The sequence below is a fragment of the Cibotium barometz genome, chromosome 58, assembly GCF_041138505.1.
Source record: "Cibotium barometz isolate CiBa-2024 chromosome 58, ASM4113850v1, whole genome shotgun sequence".
NCBI lineage: Eukaryota > Viridiplantae > Streptophyta > Polypodiopsida > Cyatheales > Cibotiaceae > Cibotium > Cibotium barometz.
Genome location: NC_141103.1, coordinates 2,392,470 through 2,420,054, shown reverse-complemented (window position 1 = coordinate 2,420,054; position 27,585 = coordinate 2,392,470). Strand labels below are relative to the sequence as shown.

General features: G+C 44.5%; 1 protein-coding gene across 1 annotated transcript; it reads left to right on the top strand.

The window, feature by feature from the left end:
* The first annotated feature begins 741 nt into the window (after positions 1–741).
* Positions 742–19,833, top strand: LOC147605794 (uncharacterized). The gene is made up of 4 exons (XM_086792632.1): positions 742–1,044; positions 16,625–16,745; positions 17,438–17,605; positions 18,877–19,833. Exons 1-4 carry the CDS (start codon positions 857–859, stop codon positions 19,705–19,707), a joined length of 1,308 nt encoding a protein of 435 aa, XP_086648758.1. The 5' UTR covers positions 742–856; the 3' UTR covers positions 19,708–19,833.
* The last annotated feature ends 7,752 nt before the right edge of the window (positions 19,834–27,585 follow it).

The following is a 27,585-nucleotide window of genomic DNA, read 5'->3' as shown; positions in this document are numbered from 1 at the left end:
ATGGTTGCTTTATTTAAGAGTTACTCATTTCGATACAAGTTCTTTGTAGCACCTTGCTGGTATAGCTTTATCTAGGTCTTCGTTTGTGTTTGGTAAGGTTAACTATAATGGATTTTTAAAAGACATTTCATTAATAAATATCTTTTTTGTTATAGGTCTACAAAAGAAAAAGACATCCACACCTCTGGCTTCCTCACAACTTCTTCCTTGATCAAGAGAGGACTCTCCTTGTATGTCAACAAATTAGGAAGCGCAAGCTGTAAGCTTTAATTTTTCTAATGACTACAAGATCGATCGATTGATTCTCATTTCTTTCACTGTTTTTTGTGTGTGGATATTGGTCTTTTTCATCGCTACAAAGCAAGGACGTTCTTTGCATGTTTCTTTAGATATTAATGATTTTCTTATTCTATGTGCATGTGTATGTGTGATTCACATGTGTTTATATGTGTTCTATGTGCATGTGGTATAGACACAAACATGTGTATAGAGGCCATGAGTATGTACTACGTGAACGGACATGTGTGTAGAGGCCATGAGTATGTACTACGTGAACGGACATGTGTGTATGTAAAAACTGACAATTGTCATCACGACATGCATGTCTATTCTATGTATGTATCAATGTATCAAAGAGTAGCAAGCAAGTGCACGCAAGTCCAATATTGCTTTACCCCAAGCACTTTACATCGGTTAGCAATTGACCCGCCGGAAGAGTGAGGTTTGGGCCACTCTAGTATGAACCTTGAACGGCCCAATATCCTCTCACAAACCAATTGTTATTGTTAATCGGCCCGATTGAATTTCTGAAATCGTTGTCCTTCCCTTCACTGCTAGCAGTCTTTGTGCGAGTAGAATGGCGCTGAAATTCTTGAACAAGAAAGGATGGCATACAGGCAGCCTGCGAAATATCGAGAACGTGTGGAAAGCGGAGCAGAAACACGAGGCGGAGCAGAGGAAATTGGCGGAGTTGAAGAAGCAGATCCAGGACGAGCGCGAGGCGCAAGAGTTCCGCCTTCTGCAGGAGCAAGCAGGCCTCGTCCCGTACGTTTCTCATCCCTGTCTTTTGTTTTCACAAGCGGATCACGTGCTCATGCGAGAAGAGGTCTATGTAGAAGAGTCCACCATACTTTCGAATAAATATAACTTTCGCTGCGTATTGTGTACGTTTGGATCCAAAGTAGTTTACTATGCACATGACCATGCCAAGACTAACTTCAGGTACTGCTTGCAAGAAAAATGAACACCCCTGTAGTCACAAAAGGAAGGATGGCATCCTTAAGAAGGCAGATAGGGTCTATCTGACTTCTCGATGTTTCCAATAACGCAAATCTGTAGATCTTCTGATCTGACTCTTGACCTTCAACCTTCACCATGGCTTTAGAATTCCCTTTGGCTGTCCTGGCGCTTGGAATGCTTCAGCCCCTTGTGAATTGTAAGATAACCAAATGACTTCCTAGCTTTTGCTTTGATAGCACCTTTCATGTGCTGGTCGGTGGACAAGTTGGCCTGTTTAATACATCTCCAGGACCTGTTATTTATTGCTGTTGGCTGCCTTTTGCTGGGCTGTCCAGCCTGCACATGGCTGCCCAGGCCACCTATGAGGCTGGCTGCCTGCTGGGCTGGCCTCCATGGCTGGACAGCTGGCTGGCCAAGCCCATATGGGCTGGCCGACAGGCTGCCCAGGCCTCCAAGGCTTGGCCGACCAAGGCTTAGCTGACAGGCTGCCCAGGCCCCCAAGGCTTAGCCCCTTCTTGGGCCATTGGCCATTGGCCATGGGCCTCTTGGTCCTAAGGGTGGTCCACAAGGCGTATCCCTTCTCTTAGGCAAGGGATACAAACCCCTTTCTGGGGTAGCCCAAAGGGCTGGCCCCTTCTCCTACATGCAACTATATGCGTGGTATCTGGCTACAAGCTGAACACTTGGAACACCTGTCATCATTCCAGAGGGTGACTCATAGTACGGATTGGCACTACTTCATGTGTGGGACTTGCACACTTGACCAAGACCATGTACAGGACTTGCACACCTAACCTTGGACGCTTACAGTGGAACCCTGAAACTACACTGACTAGGTGTGTACATCCTTGAGCACCGTCTCGTGAACAATACGCTCGTCAACACTAAAATGAACTAGCCACAAAAAACATAATCACTGAAAGATACATCATTGCTCTACAAAAGAGAAGCACTGCACACAGTACACCGCCATTGGGGTCGCACAGGCCAACCCCCCTCTCAATACTGAAGTATATTATTGGAGTATTTTTATTTGCTAGCCAGATAATCCATGCAATGCATAATATGAAGGCATATTACCCAAACAAGTATTTACCAGTGAAGAATGTTGAAGCCAGACACGACGAATGAGTAAATACAACCAGCCCCGACTCCTCATGCACTTGGAGTTGTGTGAACACATAACTGTTGTTCCGAGACCACGCACGTGCAAGTACAATCAGGTACAATAAGTACAACACTGCAGGTATGCAGGTATAGTTGGGTATTGAGGTACAATCACAGCAGGTACAGTCGGGTACTGCAGTTACAGCATGCACAGCAGGTACAATTAAGGTTTCAGTAGGTGCAGCAGGTGCAGAGGCGGGTACAGCACAGCAGGTACAATTGGGTACTGAGGTACAATCACAGTAGGTATAGTCGAATACTACAGGTACAGTCGGGTACTGTAGGTACAGTTAGGGTTTCAGCAGGTAGAGTAGGTGCAGAGGCGGGTTACAGGTCTCTAGAGCATTGCAGGTTCAGTATAGTAGGCACATCAGGCGTCCACAATGGAGCAATCGACCAGCAGCAAAACCAGATAGGGAAGGAGAAGAGATGGTCGACTTTCAGCCTGGAAGGGGGAAAAGGGATGGGCGTCAGCTTGCAAGAGAAGATTGAGGGAGAGGAGGTGGTGGGGTCCAATCTCCCTCTGCTATGTGGCACAGTCCACCATATTTAATGGTGGGCACCTCCTTTTAGTGTCCACACACTTATGAGGCCCAGTGTGGGTGCCCAGCGTTTGGGCTGGCCACACTTTTGACCTTGGGCCCTAGGCACTGAGCCGGTGGCTGGTGCCTAGGGCCTAGCTTTAATAAATGTGAACTACCAAGGTTATAAAACCTTTGCAATAATAAACAAGGGTTAAATCAATACTTACCACTTGTTCACATGCCACAAACCATGTCAGAATATAGGGCATTCACATGGCTCACGGGTGGGCATCCCTTGCCCATGAATTGGACATGTCATAACAAGCATTCACATGAAAACAAGTCACGCGAAAACAGTTTCAAACAGGTAGAGATGCAGGCATATGCATTATGCAATGGAAATATCTCCCGTTCTCGGAACTTGTAAATAGCAGGTCTTCTCGAGCACGGAACTGGCTCAATGGGAAAGCCTAAACTGGGATCCCTTACAATGGGTTCCACGTCCTGGCCACACTACGGGCGACTCGAGTCCTGGCCTCCCGTAGGTGACTCGAGTCCTGGCCTCCCATAGGTGACGCGAGTCCTGGCCTCAGTACGGGCGACACGAAGCTCCCTGGCCTCCCGTACCTTGGCATGAAAATAGAGGAAGACCACTTGGGCGGCCAAATGGTGACATCCTCCTCGGCTTCTAAACAGTTGACCTCAATTGAAAAGCCTCCAAATATGCTTGAAGAAGCTGTGGGAAGTCTTTGAAGTAGTCTTTGTGTAAACGGAAGGGCAACTATAACACGGAAATCTTATCAATCATGAAAACTAAAGATATACATATGCATGACAACTCTACACATCACACCACACCACACTAGGGGCCAAAAGATGGGCTGACTCTCCCCCTCTCCCTTTATGGTTAGATTACCAAAAAGGAGTCTGCTTCCAAATACAACTTCATGGGTGCCCAGGGATTCTCCACTGGCTAGCACCTGTCTCTTCCAGTACAGTGAAAGCAAAACAAAAACACATGCAGAATTTTGTTGATAATCTTCAGCACAAGAGGGCACTTCCGGCGTCAAGCACATATACAGGACAACTATGGACAGCCCATAGCACTCCCACATCAGCCCGGAACAACCCTCTTCACCTTCCTCCCGTATGGCTCACAGGACAAGTTGACCAGCCTTGAGAGGCCGTTTTTAGCAGTCGACCAGCACCAGAAAAAGAAGCGTCCAGCAGCAGTACACAAGCTTGCAAGCCCCCCATGCAGAAGTGAACTTGTCCAGATGAAAACGACCAGCTTTTCTCTTCTGTTTTTGGACCTGACCAGCCGCTTTTCAGGGCTGTAAATCAATCGACCAGCAGTAGGGAAACCTCCAGTAAGAGCCGGCCAGCATCTTCCATACACTTGGTGGGTGTTTGTCGCGGTAGATGGCTGTTTTCAGTATGTAGAACTAGTCGACCAGCTCTCATGCACTAGAAAAGCATGTTGCCTACAGTAAATCTGGAGTGTTCCCCCAATAATAGAGACTTCTTGCCGAAAATAGCTCAAGCGTGTGCTTTTCTGGTCTAGAAGGAGGCGCCTACAAGGGTTTGGTACAAATCAGGTCCGGTGCCCACTTTATGGCTGCCACATGTATTAAGTGTCCCGTCCAGTGTGTATAACTTATAAGTTGTCCAGTCACTTATAAGTGTGTGTGAACTTGCACCCATAACTATTAGTATGTGAAATCATAAAGCTGTAAATTGGGTTTTTGGGGACACTTACCACTTGCAAAACACATGTAGACCACCTATGAGTCCCAAATAGGTGTGCACATACACGTCCACAGGGTGCCCAGGTAGTCATGCCCACACATGAGTGCAACTAGACTTGAAAAAACACCCATCTGCTCAGTTGTATCAGCTAAAATGTCTAGGGCTCATGATCCTTTCGGAACCTTCCTAGAACATAAATACAGAAGATCTCCAGGATAGCTAGTCCTAGGGAATCACATCATGTCAGGCTCCATGAGGCATACATGTACTGTCATGTCAAGCTCCATATGCCATTAGGACACACCATGTCAGGCTCCACCAGCCATACATGTACGTCACGTCAGGCTCCACATGCTACACGAGCAGTAGAAAAAACAGAAGTTGTGAGGAATTTTGTGACATTTTCCCCGCGGCTTCTAAGCAGTTGACCGCAACTGAAAAGCTTCCAAACAGGCCTTCAGAAGCTCTGGATAATCCGCAAAATAATCCTTGTCCATCCATAGCCGAATAGTTTTTAAACTTCACAAGATACCTGCGTACTAGCTTGCTGCATGCTTATGCTCTTTATGAAAAACTATCTGCTCAAGTTGCAGTACCTCCTCAAGTTCATCCACCTCTGGTGGATCTTCCAAAATTGGTTCCATAGGAGGTGGTCCCACATATGGCCTCAGCAAGCTGACATGAAAAGCATTATGTATTTTCCAGTGATTTGGTAATACCAATCTATAAGCCACTTCATTTATCTTCTGCAAGATGTGGAATGGCCCATAATACTTGTTTGAAAGCTTAGGAAATCGGCCTTCTTTGCCTGGCCGCTTCCGAAGACGTGGTTTCTTAAATTTAAGTAATACCCAATCACCTTCTTTGAAAATAACCGCTCGCCTGTGCTTGTCAGTTGCCTTTTTTTGCTTAACTTGTGCAAACGCAGTATCCAAATCTCGGACATACTCATCTGTCGCAAAGATTTCATCTTTTGTTCATAAGATAGGTGAAAGCACCACCTTGCCATAGACTATCTCAAATGGAGCCTTATTTGTTGAAGAATGCACAATGTTATTGTACGCAAATTCAACCAATGGCAAATACTTTTCCCAATCTGGCTTCTGCTCAGATACATAACACTTGAGCAAGTCAAGTACAGCTGAATTTGCAATTTCACTCTGACCATCTGTTTGCGGATGATAAGCTAATGAAAAACTCAGCTTTGTGTCCATGTTATCAAACAATGCCCGCCAAAATAAATTGGTAGACCGAGGATCTCTATCCCCACAATAGACTTGGGCATGCCATGATGTTTGAAAATCTGAGCCAAAAACAACTTGATGGTTTTCCTCTAAGGAAAAAAATGTGCATGTTTGCTAAAACGATCAATGATGGTCCATATTGCATCATTACCATGTGTTGATCTCGGCAAATCCATAATGAAATCCATGGCAATGCTTTCCCATGGTTACTGCGGAATGGATAAGGGTTGAAGCAAATTAGGTGTCTTGTGCTTGTCAAACGTGACTTTCTAGCACACTATACACTCACGAACAATCTGGAGTGTTCCCCCCATAATAGAGACTTCCTGCCGAAAATAGCTCAAGCGTGTGCTTTTCTGGTCTAGAAGGAGACGCCTACTACAAGGGTTTGGTACAAATCAGGTCCGGTGCCGACTTTATGGCTGCCACATGTATTAAATATGTCTTGTCCAGTTTGTACAACTTATAAGTGTCTGGTCACTTATAAGTGTGAATCTGCATCCATAATTATTAGTGTGTGAAATCATAAAGCTGTAAATTGGGTTTTTGGGGACATTTACCACTTGCAAAACACATGTAGACCACCTGTCAATCCGAAACAGGTGTGCACATACACGTCCACAGGGTGCCTAGGCGTCCCCAGCCCCATGGACATTGCAGGCAGAAATCTCAGGCATTGTCCAGGCAAACAAGATAAGTCATCCAAAGGTAAAATCAAAGTCATGCACACACATGAGTGCAACTAGAGTGGAAGAAACACCCATCTGCCCAATTGTATCAGCTAAAATGTCTAGGGCTCATGATCCTTCCGAAACCTTCCCAGAACATAAATATAGAAGATCTCTAGGATAGCTAGTCCTAGGGAATCACATCATGTCAGGCTCCATGAGCCATACATGTACACCATGTCAGGCTCGACAAGCCACACGTGTACTATCATGTCAAGCACCATGAGCCATACATGTACTGTCATGTCAAGCTCCATATGCCATACAGACATACCATGTCAGGCTCCACTAGCCATACATGTATGTCATGTTAGGCTCCACATGCCACACACGTGCTATAGAAAAAATAGAAGCTGTGAGAAATTTTGTGGCACTTTGCCTCGATATGCAAATAGTTCTTGAACTTCACAAGGTATCTCTTGGAAAGCTTACCGGTAGGTAGCTTTCTTTCCTTGTGAAACTCAATTTGTTCAAGTTGAAGAACTTCCTCTAGCTCATCAACCTCTGGCGGCTCCTCTGTGATAAGTTCTTTTGCCTCTGGCCCCACATACTTGCACAATAGACTCACATGAAAGGCATGGTGAATCTTCCAATGATTAGGCAATGCAAGCCGGAAAGCAACCTCATTGATCTACTTAATCATCTTAAAAGGCCTATAATACCTAGTAGAGAGCTTAGGGCATACTCCCTTCTCTCATGGCCTCTTACGGAGTCGTGCTTTCTCAAATTTCAGCTGTAACACGTGGAAGCTCTGGGGATCTTCTTTCAGCCCTAAACACTCCTGGAAACATGCTGATGCAAAAACGCAGACATGAAGAGAGAGTATATAGAGAGAGAGAGATGCTGGAAATTCAGTATATTCTAATGGTACAAAAAGGTACCTAAATCTGCAGCCCTAGGCTGCCCTCATACAAAAGGTGTAACACACCCAAAATCTGTCCTAAAACTTGATCCACTCCATAAGGGAGAGAATGGTTCAAACTACGAGTACACTTTGCCTTTTATAGGGTTCTTAGACACTTGGTATACTGGCCGACGGCTGGTCTGCCAGTCATTTATGCTTTAAATGCTCTTCAGCGCTGCCCGATTGGATCTCTTCCCTAGTCATGATGCGCCTGCAGCCGCCCTGTCCTCTGGTTCAGCAGACCATCTCTATGAGCAGCCGACAGTTTGTCTTTTATTCTAACGCACTGACAGGACACCCTCTTCATGCCCTCCAGGCCTTGCTCTGAGTCCACACTTGTCCACTTGTGTATCTTGTGCTCCAAATCCTAACTCTATCTGGTCCATACTTTTATCTGGCTGCCTCTTCTGGACCAGCACCTGAGAATGTCCATGGCATCTTTCATGCACATGACATCCCTCTCTGCTAAACTTGATGACGGGATTCCAACCGGTTCTTGGATGACTGTCATCATCCCAATCTTTTTCCCGAAGTCCCAGTGTCATCCATCCATCCCTGGCAACCCTTTTCTTTGAAAGCCTGGCCCGGTCTCCAAAACCACTCTGTCTCAGAATAAGATCTATGCATCTGTTCCCTCCAGTCCCCAATCCATTCTTGCCCTGACTCTGAACACTATCTTGGTCTTCATTTCTGAGAAATGAGTCTGGCACTCTCACATCACCCCTTGGAGGATAATCCTCCTTTGGTAGCTCCTCCAGAAATAACAATATATCCTTCATCTTGCACCCTATCAAATAGAGCTTGCAAACCCCATTGTAATGTAAAATCATATTCCTCTTGCGTAGGGGCGGTCCATTGCTTCAAGGTATAGACATATAAACAAATGAATATTTTAGAAAGTTGTTATTTAAGATAAGCTTCTTTAATTAAAAGATAAGATACAATTTGAGGCTAATATATACTTACAAATATTATTGGGATATCGACTCCTCCTTCACATGTAACATCATGTCTCAAGTTATTTGCCATCTATCCAAGAAAAAACATAAATACTTAAAACTCTTATGCATAGGAAGCTACGGGCATGCATAGGAAGCTACCGGCATGCGTTGGATGCTACCAGCATGCATTGGTTTCTATCGGCATACGTAGGTTGCTATCGGCATGCATTGGTTGCTACCGGCATGTATAGGAAGCTACCGGCATGTGTTGGTGGCTATCGGCATGCATTGGTTGGCAGCAGGCAGGGACAGTGCAGTTCTTGCATTCATGGTAAGCAGCACAGGGAATCTTTTCCGAAGCAGGCTTCCAGGCAGACTTTGAAATCAGTGGACTTGGTACACATTGACTTGTGTGGACCCATGCAGATAGCGCATCCTTGGGAGGTTCTTTATACTTTATGTTGCTTGTTGATGATTGTTCTAGATTCACATGGGTTTATTTCCTTTCACAGAAGGACGAAGCTTTTGCTCGATTCAAGGAGTGGCATGTAATGGTGGAGAAAGAGTCTAGCTTACATGTGAAGACTCTTCGGGCTGACAAAGGAGGTGAATTTTCTTCCAATGCTTTCGTGAGATTTTGTGCGGAACATGGCATCAAGAGGGAGTTGGTCAATATAGGTTCGCCGTCAGAGAATGGAGTAGTTGAACGTAAGAACAGGACTGTGGTGGAGATGGCGAGAACGATGCTGGAGCATCGTGATCTTCCTCGCCCACTTTGGGGAGAGGCTGCGGCTACGGTTGTCCATATCCTCAACCGGTCTCCGACGACTTCAGTACCGAACATGACTCCCTTTGAGGCATATTTTGGTAGGAAACCTAATGTCTCCAATTTCCATGTGTTTGGGAGCGATGCATATGTTCACATTCCAAAGAAGCAGAGGGGGAAGCTCGACTCAAAGTCCCAAAAGCTTGTCTTTGTGGGATATAACTCTCTTTCCAAGGGATACAGGTTATATGATCCAGAGAGGAATGAGGTTGTTGTCAGCAGGGATGTGGTTTTTGATGAGCATGTTCCGGTTTCCACTGTTGATGAGCCGCCACTTCTTGGAGACAGAGAGGATTCTGATGATGATTCCCAGTCGATTGTTCGAGCTAGCCAACCTCAGTCAGTTCAGGAGGTTGAGCTTGCAACAAGAGATGATCCCCCGCAGCAGGAGGCTCCCCGTTCTGTTCAAGTACCTAGGTGGTTGGTGGATACCCTTCGGGAGTTTGGTGTCATGGAGCTTCCCTCCGAATGGACCACAGAGGACGGACCTCGAAGATCGCACAAAGTCCGTGATAAAAGTCATTCAGCGGAGCTTTTACAGGTAAACTATACTTTGATGTCTCGTATCATGCGGGACAAAGAGCCCACTTCCGTCAAGGAAGCCCTTGCATAGGATACTTGGAGGAAAGCCATGCAGGTGGAACTGGATGCCATTGAGAAGAATAACACTTGGGAGTTGGTACCGAGGCCGTCGAAATGGTTTGTCATTGGTGTCAAGTGGGTCTTTAAGACCAAGTATATGTTAGATGGGTCGGTGGACAAACACAAAGCCAGACTTGTGGCCAAGGGTTATGCTCAGCGACCTGGCATCGACTATGAGGATACCTTTGCACCGACAGCGAGTATGACTACGATTCGGACCGTTCTTGCCCTTGCTTCTTCTCTCAGCGGTGGCCCGTATATTAGATGGATGTTAAATCTGCGTTCCTTATGGTGACCTGCAGGAGAAGGTGTATGTTGAGAAGCCTCCAGGCTTTGAGGTTCCAGGATCACAGGGGATGGTTTACAGGTTACGGAAGGTCTTGTATGGTCTTAAATAGGCTCCCAGGGCTTGGAGTCAGAAGATTGATTCCTTCTTTCTACGGGCTGGAATTCAGAGATCGGTTGCAGATCCCAACCTATATCTCTTTCGGGAACGTGGTATGGTCACGCTGATCATCCTTTATGTGGATGACCTCATTCTCACCGGCGGTCATGTGGAGCACATTGCAATGACGAAGGCTACCTTGTCAAAGGAGTTTGAGATGACTAACTTAGGCTTACTCCACTTCTTCTTGGGATTGGAGATTTGGCAGACCTAGAGGGGGTTCTTTGTCTTTCAGCAGCGGTATGTTCATGAGTTGCTTGAGGCCTTTGGGATGGAGAACTGCTAGCCTATCACGTCGCCGAGATGGACCCGAACACAAATCTTACAGTGAATGATCCTTGTGAGCCAGTTGATGTCTCTCTATACCGGAAGCTGGTTGGTTCATTGATGTGGTTGGGCTGAACACCAGATTGGACTTGAGCTTTTTTGTGGGGCTATTGAGCTCATTCATGCAGACGACGTTGAAGTCTCATTGGGACGCAGGATTGCAGATCTTGCGGTATCTGCGTGGTATGAAGGATCTTGGACTCTTTTACATAGGAGGGGGATTGAAGGATGGAGTCAGACTCCAAGGTTGGAGTGACTCAGATTGGGGAGGAGATCCAGACATGAGGAGATCCACATCAGGCTATAGTTTTTCCCTCGGCTCAGGAGCGGTTTCATGGAGTAGTAAGAGGCAGCCAACTATTGCCTTGTCATCGACAGAGGCGGAGTACCGGGCTGCTTGTGGTGCTGCTTGCGAGGTTGTGTGGCTACGGAGGTTGCTTGGCGAGATTGGGTTTCCACAGAAGGAGCCCACGGTCATCCGGTGCGATAACCAAAGCTGTATAGCTATTGCTCGGAACCCGGTCTTCCATGCCCAGACCAAGCACATAGAGAAACAATATCACTTTGTTCGTGAGAAGATCTTGGCTGGTGAAATCTTACTTCTTTATTGTTCGACGGAGGACAATGCAGCGGACTTGTCCATGAAGTCTACCTCAGGCTATGCTCCGGCGGCACTCCAGCTCACTGGGGTTGGTTCCATATCCAGGAGCTGAGAGGGGGTGTTAGCAATCATCTCCTGTCTGTATATTTACACTAGGGCGGTGTGCTCGCCCGATTGAGGTGTTTTCTCATTTTTCTCACTTTCCATATTTTTCCTATTTTTTTGCATTTCATTCTGGGTGTGGGAGGACTGTCGGCTACCTCTATGTGCTGGCCGACTGGTGGATTCTCTCCCAATTGCTGTCCAACACTTGGCCAACTGCTCTTGTACTGGCCGACTGCACCCTGTGCTGGTCGTGGGCATTTATTGCTCCTGTCGGCTGTTTATTACTGGCTAATCAGCAGCATGGGGCCATATATAATAGCCCCTTTCTCCCCACACTCTACATATTGTATTGCGGGATTTTCTTGTGTATATAGCAGAGTTATACGCTTCTCTCTCTCTCTCTCTCTCTCTCTCTCTCTCTCTCTCTCTCTCTCTGAGTTCTGCGTTTTTCTGCTGTGCACTTGCTCTTGGAGTTTTCAGATCTTGTCTTCATTTTTGCTACATATTCTTACATTTTCCAGTTTTCTCTTCCCCTTGTTCAATGGGGCAAGCAGGTACATGCATATGTCCTTGGCGACAAACGTGTGGCACGGAGGCATGTGTCCTATTGCATTCACAAAAGGGTCCCTGCGTGAATCTTGTTCACCATGGGCATTGTAACTATTTGGCCCTTTGAGCTCTTTTCACAGGATGGAACTCATGCCTGGACTCATGGACAGGTTGATGGTTCCTAAAGCTGGCACAAGAAAAAGCACCAATCTAGGTCACAAAGCAAGAAAAAACAAAAAGTCAAACTATGTTGACTGAGAATTGAGGGCACCATTGGAAAGAGGACATTGAATTGGATCAAAAAGCTAAAAGCCGCTTTTCCAAAAAGCAGCTCCAGGGCCAAAAAGCAAGGCCTTGAAGCTACAAAAGCACAAATCAAGAACTTTGGCTATTTTTGACTATTATTAAAATATTAAAAAAAGAAAAGAAAAGCAAAAAGGCAAAGTAAAAGCAAGGTTTGGCAAAAAGCAGGGACCCCCCCCCCCCCTGATATAGAGGTATACCAGCTGAGGCCAGGATATGCCGAGTATGCCATGGGGAGCCAGAGACAGAGCTGCATTATATATGCCATTGTACTGCATACTATGAGATACGTGGTCGTTTCCACTGTTTATTCAGAGAGGGTTTTGGACCACTTTCCAGAGTCATGGGGTACCAGGACCAGAGGTGTTTGGGATTGTTCTTGCTTGAGCTGCGGAGACATAGAGATAGCCTGCTTAGGCGCACAGAGAGCCAGACTCAGAGGCACATTACAGACTTCTTTAGTCCGGCCATCACTGCGCCAGATGGACCACAGCAGCAGCAGGACATGGATACTGCCCACACCAGGGGTACACTGATTGATCGTGCGATTGAGCTTGGGTGGTCCAGACGCCCACGACCACGGAGGAGGGCATCCCAGCATAGACGGAGGTTGCAGCGGCAGATTCGGATTATTCTTGCGAGGCATGCGAGACACCCAGTCAGGGTGCTGACCACAGAGGATATTGAGGAGATCCGCCAGTGTCCGATGCGGCACATATTATGAGATGAAGGTACCTCCATAGTGTACCTTCCAGTTCCAGTTTCATTTTCTAGGTGCCAGTAGTATCATCTTTATTTTTCATTTTCTGGGTTTTTTTATCCAGACATTGTATCAGATCCACCATGATGTAACTTTTGGTCTCATAGGTCATTATGGCCTTTTGAAGACGTTAATATAACATTTCATTTCATTTCATTTCTCTCTCTCTCTCTCTCTCTCTCTCTCTCTCTCTCTCTCTCTCTCTCCCCCCTCCCTTTTTAGGTATATAAGACCCTCTTGGAAATTCATAGAATTTTTGGGGAGAACCACCTTGGGAGATTCGAGGAGCTACATCATCATCATCATTATTATCTCCTTCTCCACCCTCAGTTCGTGCCCTGCTTGCTAGCGCCGCCGTCGCCCTAGAGCCGCTTTCGCCGCCACTTGTTCATATGTTTGTGCCGCTGCCTATTAGCGCCTGTTTTTGCCCCTCTCTCTCTCTCTCTCTCTCTCTCTCTCTCTCTCTCTCTTTGCCTTGTGCTGCGCCTACTTGTGCCACCTAAAAGTGCTGCCGCCTTCAAAGTACCTCCGCCGCATTGAACCGACTCTTGTACAGCCTTGTAGCCACCATCTTGGTGTGAGCCTCTTTGAGATTCTTGTCCGGTTTTGGTGGAGACACTCATGGGTATTTGAGAGCACGCGACCTCGACATCGGCACTCTTGTTTGATATTGTATTCATTTGTTGTATTGGTCTTGTCTTGGAAGAGCCCGTGGATTGTTCACGAAATAAATTCCTGAAAAGGGGGCGGGGCCTGTTTCCCTCTCAACTATGTAAAACCCCTATACCCATCTCTCCTTCCCCCTTATCTCTGTAGCTATATCTCTTGGACACGTGGTTGAATCTATCACTACACGCTAAAGCCTATCTTCAGGCCAAAGGAGTCACCATTGTAGAAGGATCCGGAGTTACCCGGTCTATTTCTCATGGAGGAAACAGGGAGGCTATCCCTAGGTCCACTCTCTCAGACGAAAGTGGGATATCCAAAAAGCTTTATCCTTTGTCAAGCAATTTGATAGGTGATGACTACTCCGAAAAGTCAAAGCTTCATGGATCGACTTCAAGACTTTGTTCAACAAGAAGTTTCTACCCGCAAACTTTGAAGTAGATGTGCGGAAGGAATGGGATGAGGTAAAGCAGAAAGTTGGTGAGAATGTGGCATCTTTACCTAACAATTTTTTAGCAGTTTCTTTGAAGTTTACTTCGTGTGGGTGCCCAACGTTTGGGACCTTGGGCCCCGAGCACTGAGCCGGTGGCCGGTGTCCAGCTTTAATAAATGTGAGCTCCTAAGGTTAGGAAACCTTTGCAATAATAAACAAGGGTTAAATGAATACTTACCACCTGTTCACATGCCACAAACCATGTCAAAATACAGGGCATTCACACGGCTCAAGGGTGGGCGTCCCCGGCCCGTGAACTGGACACGTCATAACAGGCATTCACACAAAAACAAGCCACACGACGAAAACAATTTCAAACAGGTAGAGATGGAAATATCTCCCGTTCCTAGAACCTGTAAATAGCAGGTCTTCCCGATCATGGAATTGGCTCAATGGGAAGTCTAAACTGGGATCCTTGACAATGGGTTCCGCATCCTGGCCACATTACGGGTGACGCGAGGCCTGGCCTCTTGTAGGTGACGCGAGTCTTGGCCTCAGTACGGGTAAGACGAAGCTCCCTGGCCTCCCGCACCTTGGAACAAAAATAGAGGAAGACCACTTGGGTGGCTAAATGGTGACAAACCTTGGCTGACTCGTCCGGGACTGGGGCTCACAAGGGACCAGTTTCCACTAGAGGTCTGTACAGATATGTCCACGTGGCAGCCAAGTGCGGGATGCACTTGACATAGGCTATGTACATAGTTATACTTTAAATCATCAATACAACAATTATCTGTTTTAGTGTCTATTGTACCCTAGCTTCTATTATCTTATGGACTTCTATCTTAGCAATTCTAGATCAGCCATCGAAGCTCCTTTCATGGGAGCACAACAATAACACAATGTTGCTCTCCATCTCTGTTTTTGTCCAGTTTGAGTTTAAGTTTTGTACTGAGATAGATCCGATCTAACTTATCTTCAATGTTCTTTTCTGGACATGGTATCCTACATTTTTTCTACTTTCCTCAATTTTGCCTAATTTCAATTCTTCCCAAATTTTTCAAAATTTACGAATTTGTCATTTTTTTAAACTCAATTTGCCTTTTCTCTACATTGTTCCAATTGCCATAATTTTCCCAATTTCTCGATTTACATTGAGGATTAACATACCTAGAATCCTGGAAGGAGTGGAGAGTGTATTTTCTCATGACCAACATCACCCTAGAGGCTAGAACTGAGATTAGTGGACTAGTTTTTCAGTCTTGTACAACATGTTGCTTGGAGTCCAATTGTAGAAATCGAACAAGAGTCAGGAGTAGAATGTTATGAGTTCATGCGTAAGTCTCGTGCTTTTGATGAAACTTTTGTTTTGGCTCAGCAATTTGAGCCCAAGAAGAAAGGACAATTACTCTTTAAAATGAGCCACATAGCAAACTTAGCAAGAGGAGGAGGAAAAGGTTGCGAAGAAACTAGTACTTTTTTTCTCTGGAATAACTTGAAAATCATAAGAGGTTCGATTGTAATGAAAATTCTTGGACCAATACAATCCAATCATAAATTGGCCACACCACTTAATCATTATCATTCACTGACTTCTAGCTCCGGTGGTTATCCGTGGTGCATAAGGGTGGTTTAGTTTTCACTATTTAGACAAGGCAACTTGTTCTTCAGCAAATCTAGGATCAATTGCCGTTAGATCAAAGTGTATCCATTCCATTGGACTGAGACACATGCAGTTAACTTGGAGTTTGGGGGGTGGTGGTGTACATTAAGACTCTCACCTCTATCATGACCTTTGAATTTTCTTTACTTTTGAGGGGACTGGAGTGATAATCATGATGTATAGTGGATCCTTTCTTGGGATTATTGAAGTTGTTTCTGAGTTGTGCTTAACTTGTTTGTGGGTTGGTTCAGAGGGGATGTTTGTTGCTCCATAGGAACAAGGGTACATGAGGACTCAAGATAAGGGGATCCTTTCATCTAGTGTTGGCTTTGAAGGGAAGTTGATTTTCAAGGTAAGGTTGGGTGTCTGTTGAACATATCTTTAGTTGGTGAGACACTCGTCTGGTAACACTTGAAGAACTCCTAACAAATACCATAATACAAGCCATGTAGTAACTAGCTAGTTTGTTAGTTGCATATTCCTGTGATCCTCTTTGCTAGGAAAAAGGATCGTAAACAAACTTTGGAGCATTGTGTAAAGAACATTTCAAAACACTTTCAAGAAGAAAGCTCTCTTCAAAAGTAAATAAAGAACTCACATATGTGAATCTTTGAAGATTCGTATGTCCTTTGTTATGGTGGAGATGACGTCTGAATTTCACCATCCATTTTGTAAAGGTTTTATTATTTATATATGGTGCTGACTTTGTATCTATGTTCACAAGGTAGAGATAAGTTGATTCTCATGCCTGCCCCACCCTTTTATCCCCGTTTAATCGTTTGTTTGTTTTATTTTTATTATATTGTAGGAAGCAGGAACGCCTAGAGTTTCTTTATGATTCTGGTTTAGCAGTTGGGAAGAGCTCCACAGATGACTATTTGCTTGGAAAGCCAATTGAAGCAAACAAAAGTGAAAACGAGGTTGCAAAGGTATTATTACTTGCTATTTTGCTATCTTTCAAATCTACAAAGGACCTTATCTATCTTGGCATGAGGTATGCACCTTGCTACCTCATCTTGTTAGTCTCTTGCATGGTCATAGACTTAAGTGGGGAGTAACGCGAAACCTTTTGTTGTGCTTGTAAAGTGCAAAACTTGGACACACTGCGTACCGTGCTGTTCATGAGCCCCATCCCTGGAGCCATCACAGCAGCATGCACCCACCTGCAATCTTTGCTCTTGCTTGTTCACAAGGTGCTATGCACACACTGCTGTGGGGTATATGCTTGCAGCATGTGTACCCACCCTACTCCTTGCCTAACTCCCATTGCTTTTCCTTTTCTGCTGTCCTTCCTCCAGCTTCCTATTTTCTTGCTTTTTTTGCCTTAAGTGTGATTTATTGGATTAGCTGGAGAGAGAGGGAAAGGGGAATGGGCTGCCTTGTTGGCAAGAGACACAAGTGTATTCTAAGCTCAGAATGGGAATTTTGATTTGAAATGATCAAATGCTGCAATGAACATCGAGGGTGAGTTTGAGGATAGCAGGTAAGGCTACACAGAATCCTTGACTACTTATGGTCAAGTCTGGCATAGAAGTAGTTGACTTCTGGAAAAAGTTTGGGTTTAATATTGAAGGTTCAAAGTAAGTAATGCTAAGTGTTCCAATGGTTATGTGTTGAACAGGCTGCCACAGCACCTGGTGCACTTTTTGTTGAAGAGAAGCCACAATCCACTAATGATACATGGCGCAAACTTCATTCTGATCCTCTCTTACTGATAAGGCAGCAAGAACAAGCAGCTCTTGCGCAAATAAAGAACAATCCAGTGAAAATGGACATGATAAAGAAATCGGTATGCATTCAAAAGTAGAACTTGAGTAGATAATTACATTATTTATTTGTTGCCGTTAAGTGTGCTGTTTTCAGGCATATGCAAATCTACTATGTGCAGTCAGTATATTGTCAAAATATAGTGTTATGTATGCTGAAGCTGTTGTAGTCGGAAGTCTTGCCACTTTCTATTTATTGACATAAAGAGACTTGATCAGAGTGGAGAGTTGGGTTTGATTCGGGAAATTCATTTTTGTATTGTGTAGGACACATTGAAGACGGATCTTCATCTTAGAAACCTTAGAAAGTTCGGGTGGATTGATTTATAATTTCTGATTCAAAACAGTTAAGCGCAAGGCACTCACTGCATTTTGTGAGCTCGCGAGTTGCCAGGGTAGTCAAGTCATGTCGTGCAACTCCCGTATGGTCCTGTGGTGCTAGTTCCGCACAGTTCATGTAACCCACTTGCAAGATGTAATGATGGACAGGGTGTCAGGACGCTTTTTAGACATTTGTCGGGCACTGGACAGTCCAGATAGGAGTCAGTCAAGCATTGCCCAAGTTAGGCAGAGAGAGATAATGACATGCCACCTAATGTAAAGGAATAATAAAAGCAAACATAGTAAGAGAGAAAGAGAGAGATAGTAGACAAGGAGAGAGAGAGAGAGAGAGAGAGAGAGAGAGAGAGAGAGAGAGAGTAAGATGAGGTGAGAGAGACACAGAGAGAGGCAGGAAGGTAGGGAGACAGAGTGGGAGATGAGCTGAGAGCAGTCAAGGAGAGATGCGTGGAGCCGCCAATGGGTGTGTAGCCCAGCAGTGTGGGTTTGTGACCAAGAAGGGGAAGGTCGCAAGTTCAAATCCCCGCAGGCTCCCTGGCGGCATCCGGGCCGCCGTTTGCGGCCATAATTGTACTGCCTTCAGGTGGGAGACCAAGCCACCTTTCAGTGGGCACTCAAGTTGCTACTACGAAAGGATCTACGCAAGGGGAAAAAAAGAGATGTGTGGAGCCATGGAATGGATGTGGGCAACCCATTGTGCACCTTTCTTCCTGTTTCATGGCAAATATTTTACACTTAAAGATGTCTCTCTCTTGCTATGAAAGGAAGAAGCATGGTAGCTAAAGAACTAGCATAGGATTCCTTTCATATATTGACTTGCGTGGGATCCTCCAAATCTTGTGTGTGCCCGGTACAGAATCCATCACTTAGCATGCAAACATTTGAGGTAAGAGGTGTTTGACATCGTTTTTCATACAATGCAATAACGATTTGCGGTTTCTATTTTTTGAACCAGGTTGAGGAGAAGTTTTCAAAGAAAGAGGAGAAACGAGGGCATAAACAAAATCGAGAACAGAAGGAGAAGAAAAGGAAGAGGCAGCACTCAGACAACTCTGGCCATAGTAGGGAAACTATAGGCACTTATATCAACAATGAAAATTCAGATAAGAGGGAAAAAATCAAGGATAATCGCCTCAGCGGGGATGAATCAGCAAGGGGCAGAAGATCGTCTAAGAAAGAAAGTGAAATGGCAAAGCCAAGCTTAAGGGATAACAATCCACCTAGAAGGAGACATGGCCGTCCTAAAAGAAGACGTGACAGTCCTAGAAGCAGACATGACAGTCCTAGAAGAAGACATGACAGTCCTGATTCTTTTAAGCCTGAGAGGCATAAACGAAGAGCAAGAGAAGATAAGGAATATCTTAAAAGTGCATATGCTGAGAAGAAAGGTGAAGATTCGGAAGGACAGGTATCCAAACAAGTTTATCCTGAGAAGAGTGTCTATTCCAATCACAAGGAATGGAACAAGCAGAGGATGAAACATCAAGCTGGAAAACTTTCAGAGGAAGAAAGGGCTGCACGACTCAGAGAAATGCAAAATGATGCTGAGGTTCATGAAGAACAGCGGTGGCATCGTTTGAAGAAAGCTTCTGATGCTGACCAACTTGAAGAAGCAAGAAGGTTTTCATCCTCTAGTGGTAAAAACTTCCTTCACGTGACTGCAAAAAACATCTATGGGGCAGCGGAAGGGGGCAGTGCCTCTGTAGAAGAAAGCGTGAGAAGGCGCACAAACTTTATTGAGCGATCAATAGGAGACAGCAACTTCAATACATTTCAAAGATCATAGATATATCCAGGCTGTATATTGTCATTCTTGTGCCCAAGACGCTTGAATGAACAACAAAATAGCAGTACTTGTGTTGTTGATAACCTTTGTAGTGTGTCTGTCATGCTGTAGTAAAGAGCATTTATGGTACAAAGCAGTGTTTCTTTTATTGAAGTTGGGGTAGAAAAAATGTCACTAGCGCGCTCTCTCTCTCTCTCTCTCTCTTTCTCTCTCTCTCTCTCTCTCTCTGGCTACGTGTGTGTGCGTGCATGCACAAACACGATGTATGTATTGATGGACTACCTTTCTCTATCTATTTATCTATCTATCTACACACGCGTCCGCACGAGCACAGTCCTGTGCGACGCACACACTACACTTGTGATGGATGTGTATTGATGAACTATCATTGTCTCTTGTATACTTACAGCGTCTTTTCTAGATGTGTAGTTTTCTGCATCTATCAAACTCTCTTGGTGTATGCGTATTATTAGTCCTTCTAAAATGTAGATATGAAAATTTTGCTGTATGTATGATGCATCAATTTTGTGCATTGAGTACCGTTCAGAAAAATTATTGTTAACTGTAACTTCATTTATTGAGCTATTGAGATACTGTACACAACGTGGGATTTATAAGCCTGTGGATACTTGAAGCCACAGGATGTCGTGGGATTCATAGTTTCCTTCGTCTGCGTACATTTCCCTCAGCTATGGATAGTTTTTTATTCAAGTGTTCCTTGGTCTTTGCAAAGTTTGGTCACTGCATTTTTGAAGTGTTCCTAGCCTAGTCGTGTGCACCAGAATGTGTGAACTCGCTTCACATGATTTATGCCAGTGCCATTGTGCAAGGTACTTCTTACAAAATAAAAGCAGTAGTAGAGCAGTAGATTGGAAATCTAATCTAGACTTTCAGAAAGGCATATTCTCTTTGAAGCAATTTTTTGCACTCCGTTTGAAGCGATCCTTCAAACTTGGTAAGAGTTCCTTTCCAGCTCCAATACAAAGCCGAGTGTATACCTGGGCCTTGTAATATAAAATTGGTTTTTAATAATAATAATCTATACAGGATTAACCACAACCCCACCTCCCTCCACGTGGGCAAAGGAGGTGGGACTATTTCAAAATAACCACTCCTCTTGCAAGCGTGAGGAGGAGCCAAATCTCACATCTTCCAATGCAATTTTGAATTTGAATCTAAGAATATCTCATCTCACATCTTTCAATGAAATCTTTGTATACATGCTTACATACCTATAGATACACACACACTTATATATATTATGTATGTATGCGTATCTATAGGTATGTGAGCATGTATATATAAATAGTGTGCATGTGCATGTGCATGTGTGTGTGTGTGTGTGAGAGAGAGAGAGAGAGAGAGAGAGAGAGAGAGAGATTACATGTAAGATGCATTTATTTGAGAGTGAGCACACCTCACCACTCATCCCTACCATTAAAATTTAATTAATTAAAATTATATATGTGTGTAAATCTATTTAAGTGTGTGTGTGTGTGTGTGAGAGAGAGAGAGAGAGAGAGAGAGAGAGTTTCTATGTGAGAGTGTGCGTGAAGAGAGAGAGAGAGAGAGAGAGTGCATGAGAGAGAGAGAGAGAGAGAGAGGCTGAGAATTTCCATGTAGGAGAGAGTTTGTGTGGGAGGAGATAGTGTGTGTTTTCATTAGTGTATGTGCGGTGTGTACATGTGTGTGTGTGAGAGAGAGAGAGAGAGAGAGACGAAAGATAATTTCTACGTAGGAGATAGTTTGTGTGGGAGGAGAGAGTGTGCGTTTAGATTAGTGTATGTGCGGTGTGTACATGTGTGTGTGTGTGTGAGAGAGAGAGAGAGAGAGAGAGAGAGAGAGTATATGCATGCATGTGCGTACATCTGCATCTATGTGTAGAATGGGCGAGAGAGAGAGAGAGAGAGATGGGGTAGACCTGGAGAGAGAGAGAGAGAGAGAGAGATGTAATGAGGGAGGGTGAAAAGAGAGAAAGAGAGTGAGAGATAGAGAATAAAAAGTATCTTTATATATAAATAGTGTGCATGTGCATGTGCATGTGCATGTGCATGTGTGTGTGTGTGTGAGAGAGAGAGAGAGAGAGTGTGTGTGTGTGTGGTGAGAGAGATGCTCGACCTGTTCGCCTGCTGGACCTGCTCGCCTGCTGAACCTGCTCGCCTGCTTGACCTGCTCGACCTGCTCGCTTGCTGTTCTACTTGAGCTGCTCGCCCCCTTGTGTCTGTGCACGTGTGGTACGCGTATCCTGCCGTCTCCTGTTCCTGCTGCTGCCGTTGCACTTCTGCCTTCTCCTTTTGTCGTTTTTGTCCTGTATGTAATCAGCGTACTGAGTGTCCCTTGTTTTTTCTGTCATTACTGTCTGCCTGCTCAACTGCTCGTTTGATCCTGCTGTTGCATGTTTCCTTCCGTTCCTCCTTCGCTTCCCCTCTTTCTTCAGTCTGCAAGTTGCAGCGCCTGCGTGTGTGCATAGCTGCGTCTGTGTGTGTGTCAGCCTGTTCCTTTTCACAGCCTTTCCCTTTCCGTGGTTCTATCAATGGCTTCAGCTTTAGATGTTTGTACAAATGCCCGAAAAGAAAGATCTGCAGATGCTAAGCGATGCCTATCAGAGCCGGCTTTACAAGATGATGCATTTACGTTGGAAGCTCAGTATGTGTTTGATACCCTTAAGGATGACTTTCAACAGTCACGACAGGAATGGGGCAAACCGATTCCAGAGGTCACCTACAAATTGAAGTTGCCGTCCCTGGTAAACCCTCTCAGAAAGTTGTCTCAAACTGCGGTTATAATATTCTTTCCAGGAAGAATCCCTGCGGCCAGCGATGTCGCACAGTGGATTAAGTCCATCCTTGGAGGATGCTTTGTAGAGGGAGTGTATTTTGCTTCCAGAGGCTTTTATGAGGTGCATTTATCAGATGCTTCATGCAAGCAGAGGCTTCTTGAGTTCTCTCCCCTGTTTTATGGGAGGCAAATGGTACATGCTATGCCCTGGTCCCCAAACAAGGACTATCAAAGTCTTATACGGCATCACTGCCATGTATGGGTTGAGGTTGCGAACTTCTCGGACTATATGCGTGAAGAGTTGCCTGGCCTGGTTGCTTCCTTTTGGGATAGGTCATTTGTCCCACGCCCCATGGGAAACCGTGGTTCTGCATTCTCTGGGACACTGACATACCTACCCCTCCTTCTATTGCGGGTGCAATTGGGCAAAAAGTATTTTGAATTGAAGTGGGGTGTGTTTGCAGGTGCTTGTTTTGCCTGTCACAAGTTTAGGCATCTAGCCTTTGAATGCCCAATGGTCCTGCATCAGCCCCCCCCCAAATGCTTTGCCACCCCAGACACGGGAAAAGAATGATAATTTGCAAGTCAAGACAGCAAATACAAATGGAGTAAAGAATGCAAAATCAGTCAATCAGGTGCCCGCACTTGCAGGAAAAGGAAAAGATAAAGGGAAAGAGAAGATGAAGGAAACTGTGGGAATTGATCAGGACGGTTTTAAACAATCGAGGAAGGTGGTTGTATTGAAGCAACGCCCCCTTCAATCTCGTCAATGGGATGCTTCTTCTCCCTCACCAGGACAAACTTCTACTTCAGCCTCTGCTGGGCGTACTGAAGAAGGGCATCCCCATATGTGATTCAAAAGAAGAGGAAAATGCTATGTCTTTCATGGGCAATGAAGGCATGCAGCCTATGCAGGCAGAGGCCTAGCCTCTCTGATGTCTGGTTCTTATCCTCACACTCTGCTGTACATGTCTTTTCATGTTTCAAACACTTAAGTGCTTTACATACAATGTGCAAAGCCTCTGCAATGTCTCAAAGTGGAGGCTATTATGGATATATGTACATAAAATGCAGCCAGATATTGTTTGTTTGCAAGAGCATAATCAACACTCCATGGCTGGACAACATGGTTTTTTGCACGGCTATGATATATATTATGCTGGTACTGCTACCTATTCAGGTGTATGCATACTGGTTAGACATGAGTTGCAGCCTCAGTTACTTCAATGACAATAGTGGTAGATGGATAGTAATACAATGCAATGTTAATGGTGATATTTTTGAGTTTGCATCAGTCTATGCCTCCCAGACCTCTGCCATGAGCGCTTCTTTGTGGGATTCTTTATGCAGATATCCATGGAGATCCAATGCATTCATCTGTGGGGATTTTAATAATTCCCCTCTCCCTAGAGATAATACCACTTCACGATCTCATATGCTATCATTGGAAAGGCACAAATGGGATGACATGCTTCTTTCTGTGCAGGCTGAAGATTTATGGGTACTTCTCCAAGGGTCAGTCCCTGGATATACTTTTCATCATAATGCACTTACTACGTATTGGGCAAGGCTTGACAGATTGTATTTGCTTTATCCACAACAATTTGCAGATTTTAGCCCTCATCTCTTTATAGATTTCTCATTGGGCTTGTCAGATCATGCTCCGTTGTGGATGAATTTGCAACTTGGCATGCCTCTGGATGATTTGCCATTTCTCTCCAGTAGATTATTGCATGTTAATCGGGCTTATTTCCAACATCACAACTTTGAGCAAATGATCAGATTTGCCATTCATCCTTTGCCACTTCATGCCCAGGAGGATATGAATTATGCTTGGGACAGCTTCGTCTCTCATATGCAGAATGTCATTAGGGAGTATGGCAAATGTCATATGACAGAATGGAGGAATGAGGTTAAATGGGCAAAAGGATAGCACAACAGTTGACTGAATTTTCTCAGTCAAGGCCACTCTCTGATTCAGAAAAGGATTCCCTTTGCACAATTTAAACTTACTGTTAGTGATCAGAGGAAATTGCACAAATGGCAGGTTAGGGCAAGAATGAAGCCCCTCATGGATAAGGGCTACTCTTCAAAATCCTTTTTCCAGGGCTTGCATGCTACTCGAAATAAAAATTTATGTCTAAGGGTTAGGAAACTGGATGGCTCTTGGACTCACTCTTTCTTTGATCTCCAAGACGAATGCCACAATTATTTCCAGAAATTGTTTTCTGCTCCTGATTCCCCATCAAATCAAGCGATTGATGCCAGGACTGAATTTCTTCAATATGTTTCTGGAATAGTTGAAATGGATGATGCTCTTACCTTGGAGAGGCCTTTTATTGACACGGAACTTGATAATGCATTGTTCCACCTCAGCAAATACAAGTCCCCTGGCTGGGATGGCCTTACGGTGGAATTTTATATTTCTTTTTGGGATGATTTGAAAGAGGTCCTTTTGCGAATGATCAATGTGGCTTGGCAAGAAAATCAGTTGCCGCACTCTTGGAAGCATGGCATAGTCAAGCTTGTCCCCAAAAAACATCTGTGTGATCATATATCAGATTGGAGGCCTATTACTTTGATGCCTGTACTTTACAAACTTATTGCCAAAATGATTGTACATAGGCTTCACAGGATACTGCATGCAGGACTTCATCCTCATCAGTATGGTTTTGTGCCACGAAGACAAATCCATGACAATATATCCAATGCCTTGACTGCAATTGAATATGCTAAGTATTCGCATCAAGATGTACTTATATTACAGGTGGATATTGCTAAGGCATTTGACAATGTTCAATGGGATTTCATCTCTCAGATCATGACAAAGTTGGGCTTTGGTCCCAAGATGGCAAATGCTGTTTACTGGCTTTATTCTGGCTCTATTGCTCAGTGCATTCTTGGGCGCCATCTGTCTCGGTCATGGGGATATTGGGTCGATCAGTTAGACAGGGCCGCCCTCTCAGTGCCCTCTTCTATGCCATTGCGACCCATCCTCTTTTGATGTATCTTGATCATCTTACAAACACAGGACAGATGACTGGTCTCAAAATCCCAGGGGCTACATCTTTTTTGGCACAAGCATATGCTGATGATTCCTTCTTCATGCCACAGAATTCTCCCCAGGAACTTTGCATGCTTATGGCCACTCTTTCTTTATATGGGTTAGCAGCGGGATTGCATGTCAATTTTGAAAAATCTAAATTACTCCCCCTGAAACAATGTGACTGGCATTCTATTCTTTGGCCGGGTCAGGTGGTGCATTCCAGAGATATTGTCAGGCATTTGGGATATCCCATAGGATGGCATATCACCAGAAAGCAGTAGTTAAAATGGATTTTCCAGAGACTTCAACATAAACTGGAATACTGGAAGATTTCTACTGGGCCTCTTCATGTCAGGCTCAGAATAGTACAATCCATTGTGATGTCCTATGTCCAGTTCTATTTGCCCTTGCTGCATTGGTCCTCCAGGGATATTTCAGCTTTTATGTCTCAAGCTATGGAGATATTATGGAAGAAAAAAACTGCTGTAAAAGCACTGAGACTGATGAAGATGGAAATGGTGTGCTCCCCAAGGATGCATGGTGGACTTAATGTCCTCAATATAAAATATCATGTACTTGCAAGGAAGGCTACAATGTTGCATACTTTCTTCCGTCAACAGTAGCCATGGACTTGTATGTTAGCATCCATGTGTGTCAACATGAGGACTTGTGCTTATGGTCATTGGATTACGGATCATTGGGAGGTTGTGATTGGGAGATTTGTAGGGAGGATACCTGGTTGTCCTTACTCTACTGCCCTCATACTTGACTGGAAACAAGTTCTCTCTAAGGTCAAATGGGCTCCTGATAATTGCTTGGAGACAAACTCGATGAGGAAAGAAAGTATTCATTGGAGTGCCATCTTTGACACTCCACTTGCTTTACAGGAACCTGTTCGGGCATACAATCTTATGAAATTGGGAATTAGGTACATACATGATGTGGTAGATGATCGGGGATATGTCTTATCCTTTCCCCAGGCCACTATTACCTATGCATTGGGAATGCATCATAGGTTGATATGGAAGAAAATTGCTGATTTATTGCATCCCTTTTTACCTATTCCACCCATGGTGGCTGACACAGACAGGCTTATGGATTGGCAATTGCAGCCATCTACTACATGCATTCATCCTATTCCCCTTCCTGCCTTAACCTCCATCAAAGCCTACAAGCTTCTTCAGCCTTCCCCATGGATTCATCCTATTCCCCTTCCTGCCTTAACCTCCATCAAAGCCTACAAGCTTCTTCAGCCTTCCCCATGGATTCATCAACATGCTAATTCTCTGTGGCATATAAGGAAGTCCCTCTCATGGTGGCGGAAGAATCTCCGGATGTTGTGGAAGTGTAAAATGCCATTGAAACAAAGACTTTTTCTTTGGAGATGTTTGACAGGCATATTATCAGTGGGGGTCATACTTGCTCTCTCTCTCTCTCTCTCTCTCTCTCTCTCACACACACACACACACACACACACACACACACACACACACACACACACACACACATGTACACACCGCACATACACTAATGAAAACACACACTATCTCCTCCCACACAAACTATCTCCTACATAGAAATTCTTAGCCTCTCTCTCTCTCTCTCTCTCTCTCTCTCTCATGCACACACTCTCTCTCTCTCTCTCTCTCTCTCTCTCTCTCTCTCTCTCTTCACGCACACTCTTTCACATAGAAACTCTCTCTCTCTCTCTCTCTCTCTCTCACACACACACACACACACTTAAATAGATTTACACACATATATATAATTTTAATTAATTAAATTTTAGATTAAATTTTAATGGTAGGGATGAGTGGCGAGGTGTGCTCACTCTCAAATAAATGCATCTTACATGTAATCTCTCTCTCTCTCTCTCTCTCTCTCTCTCTCACACACACACACACACACACACACACACACTTTTTTTTGGGTAATATCCAGTGCAGTATATTTATATGCTCATAAATTTACAAGATGGGAAGTCTCCGCCCGAAGGCGGAGAGTATCCCAAATGTCAGAAACATAAAGAGAAAAGCTCTAAACAAGAAGCATCC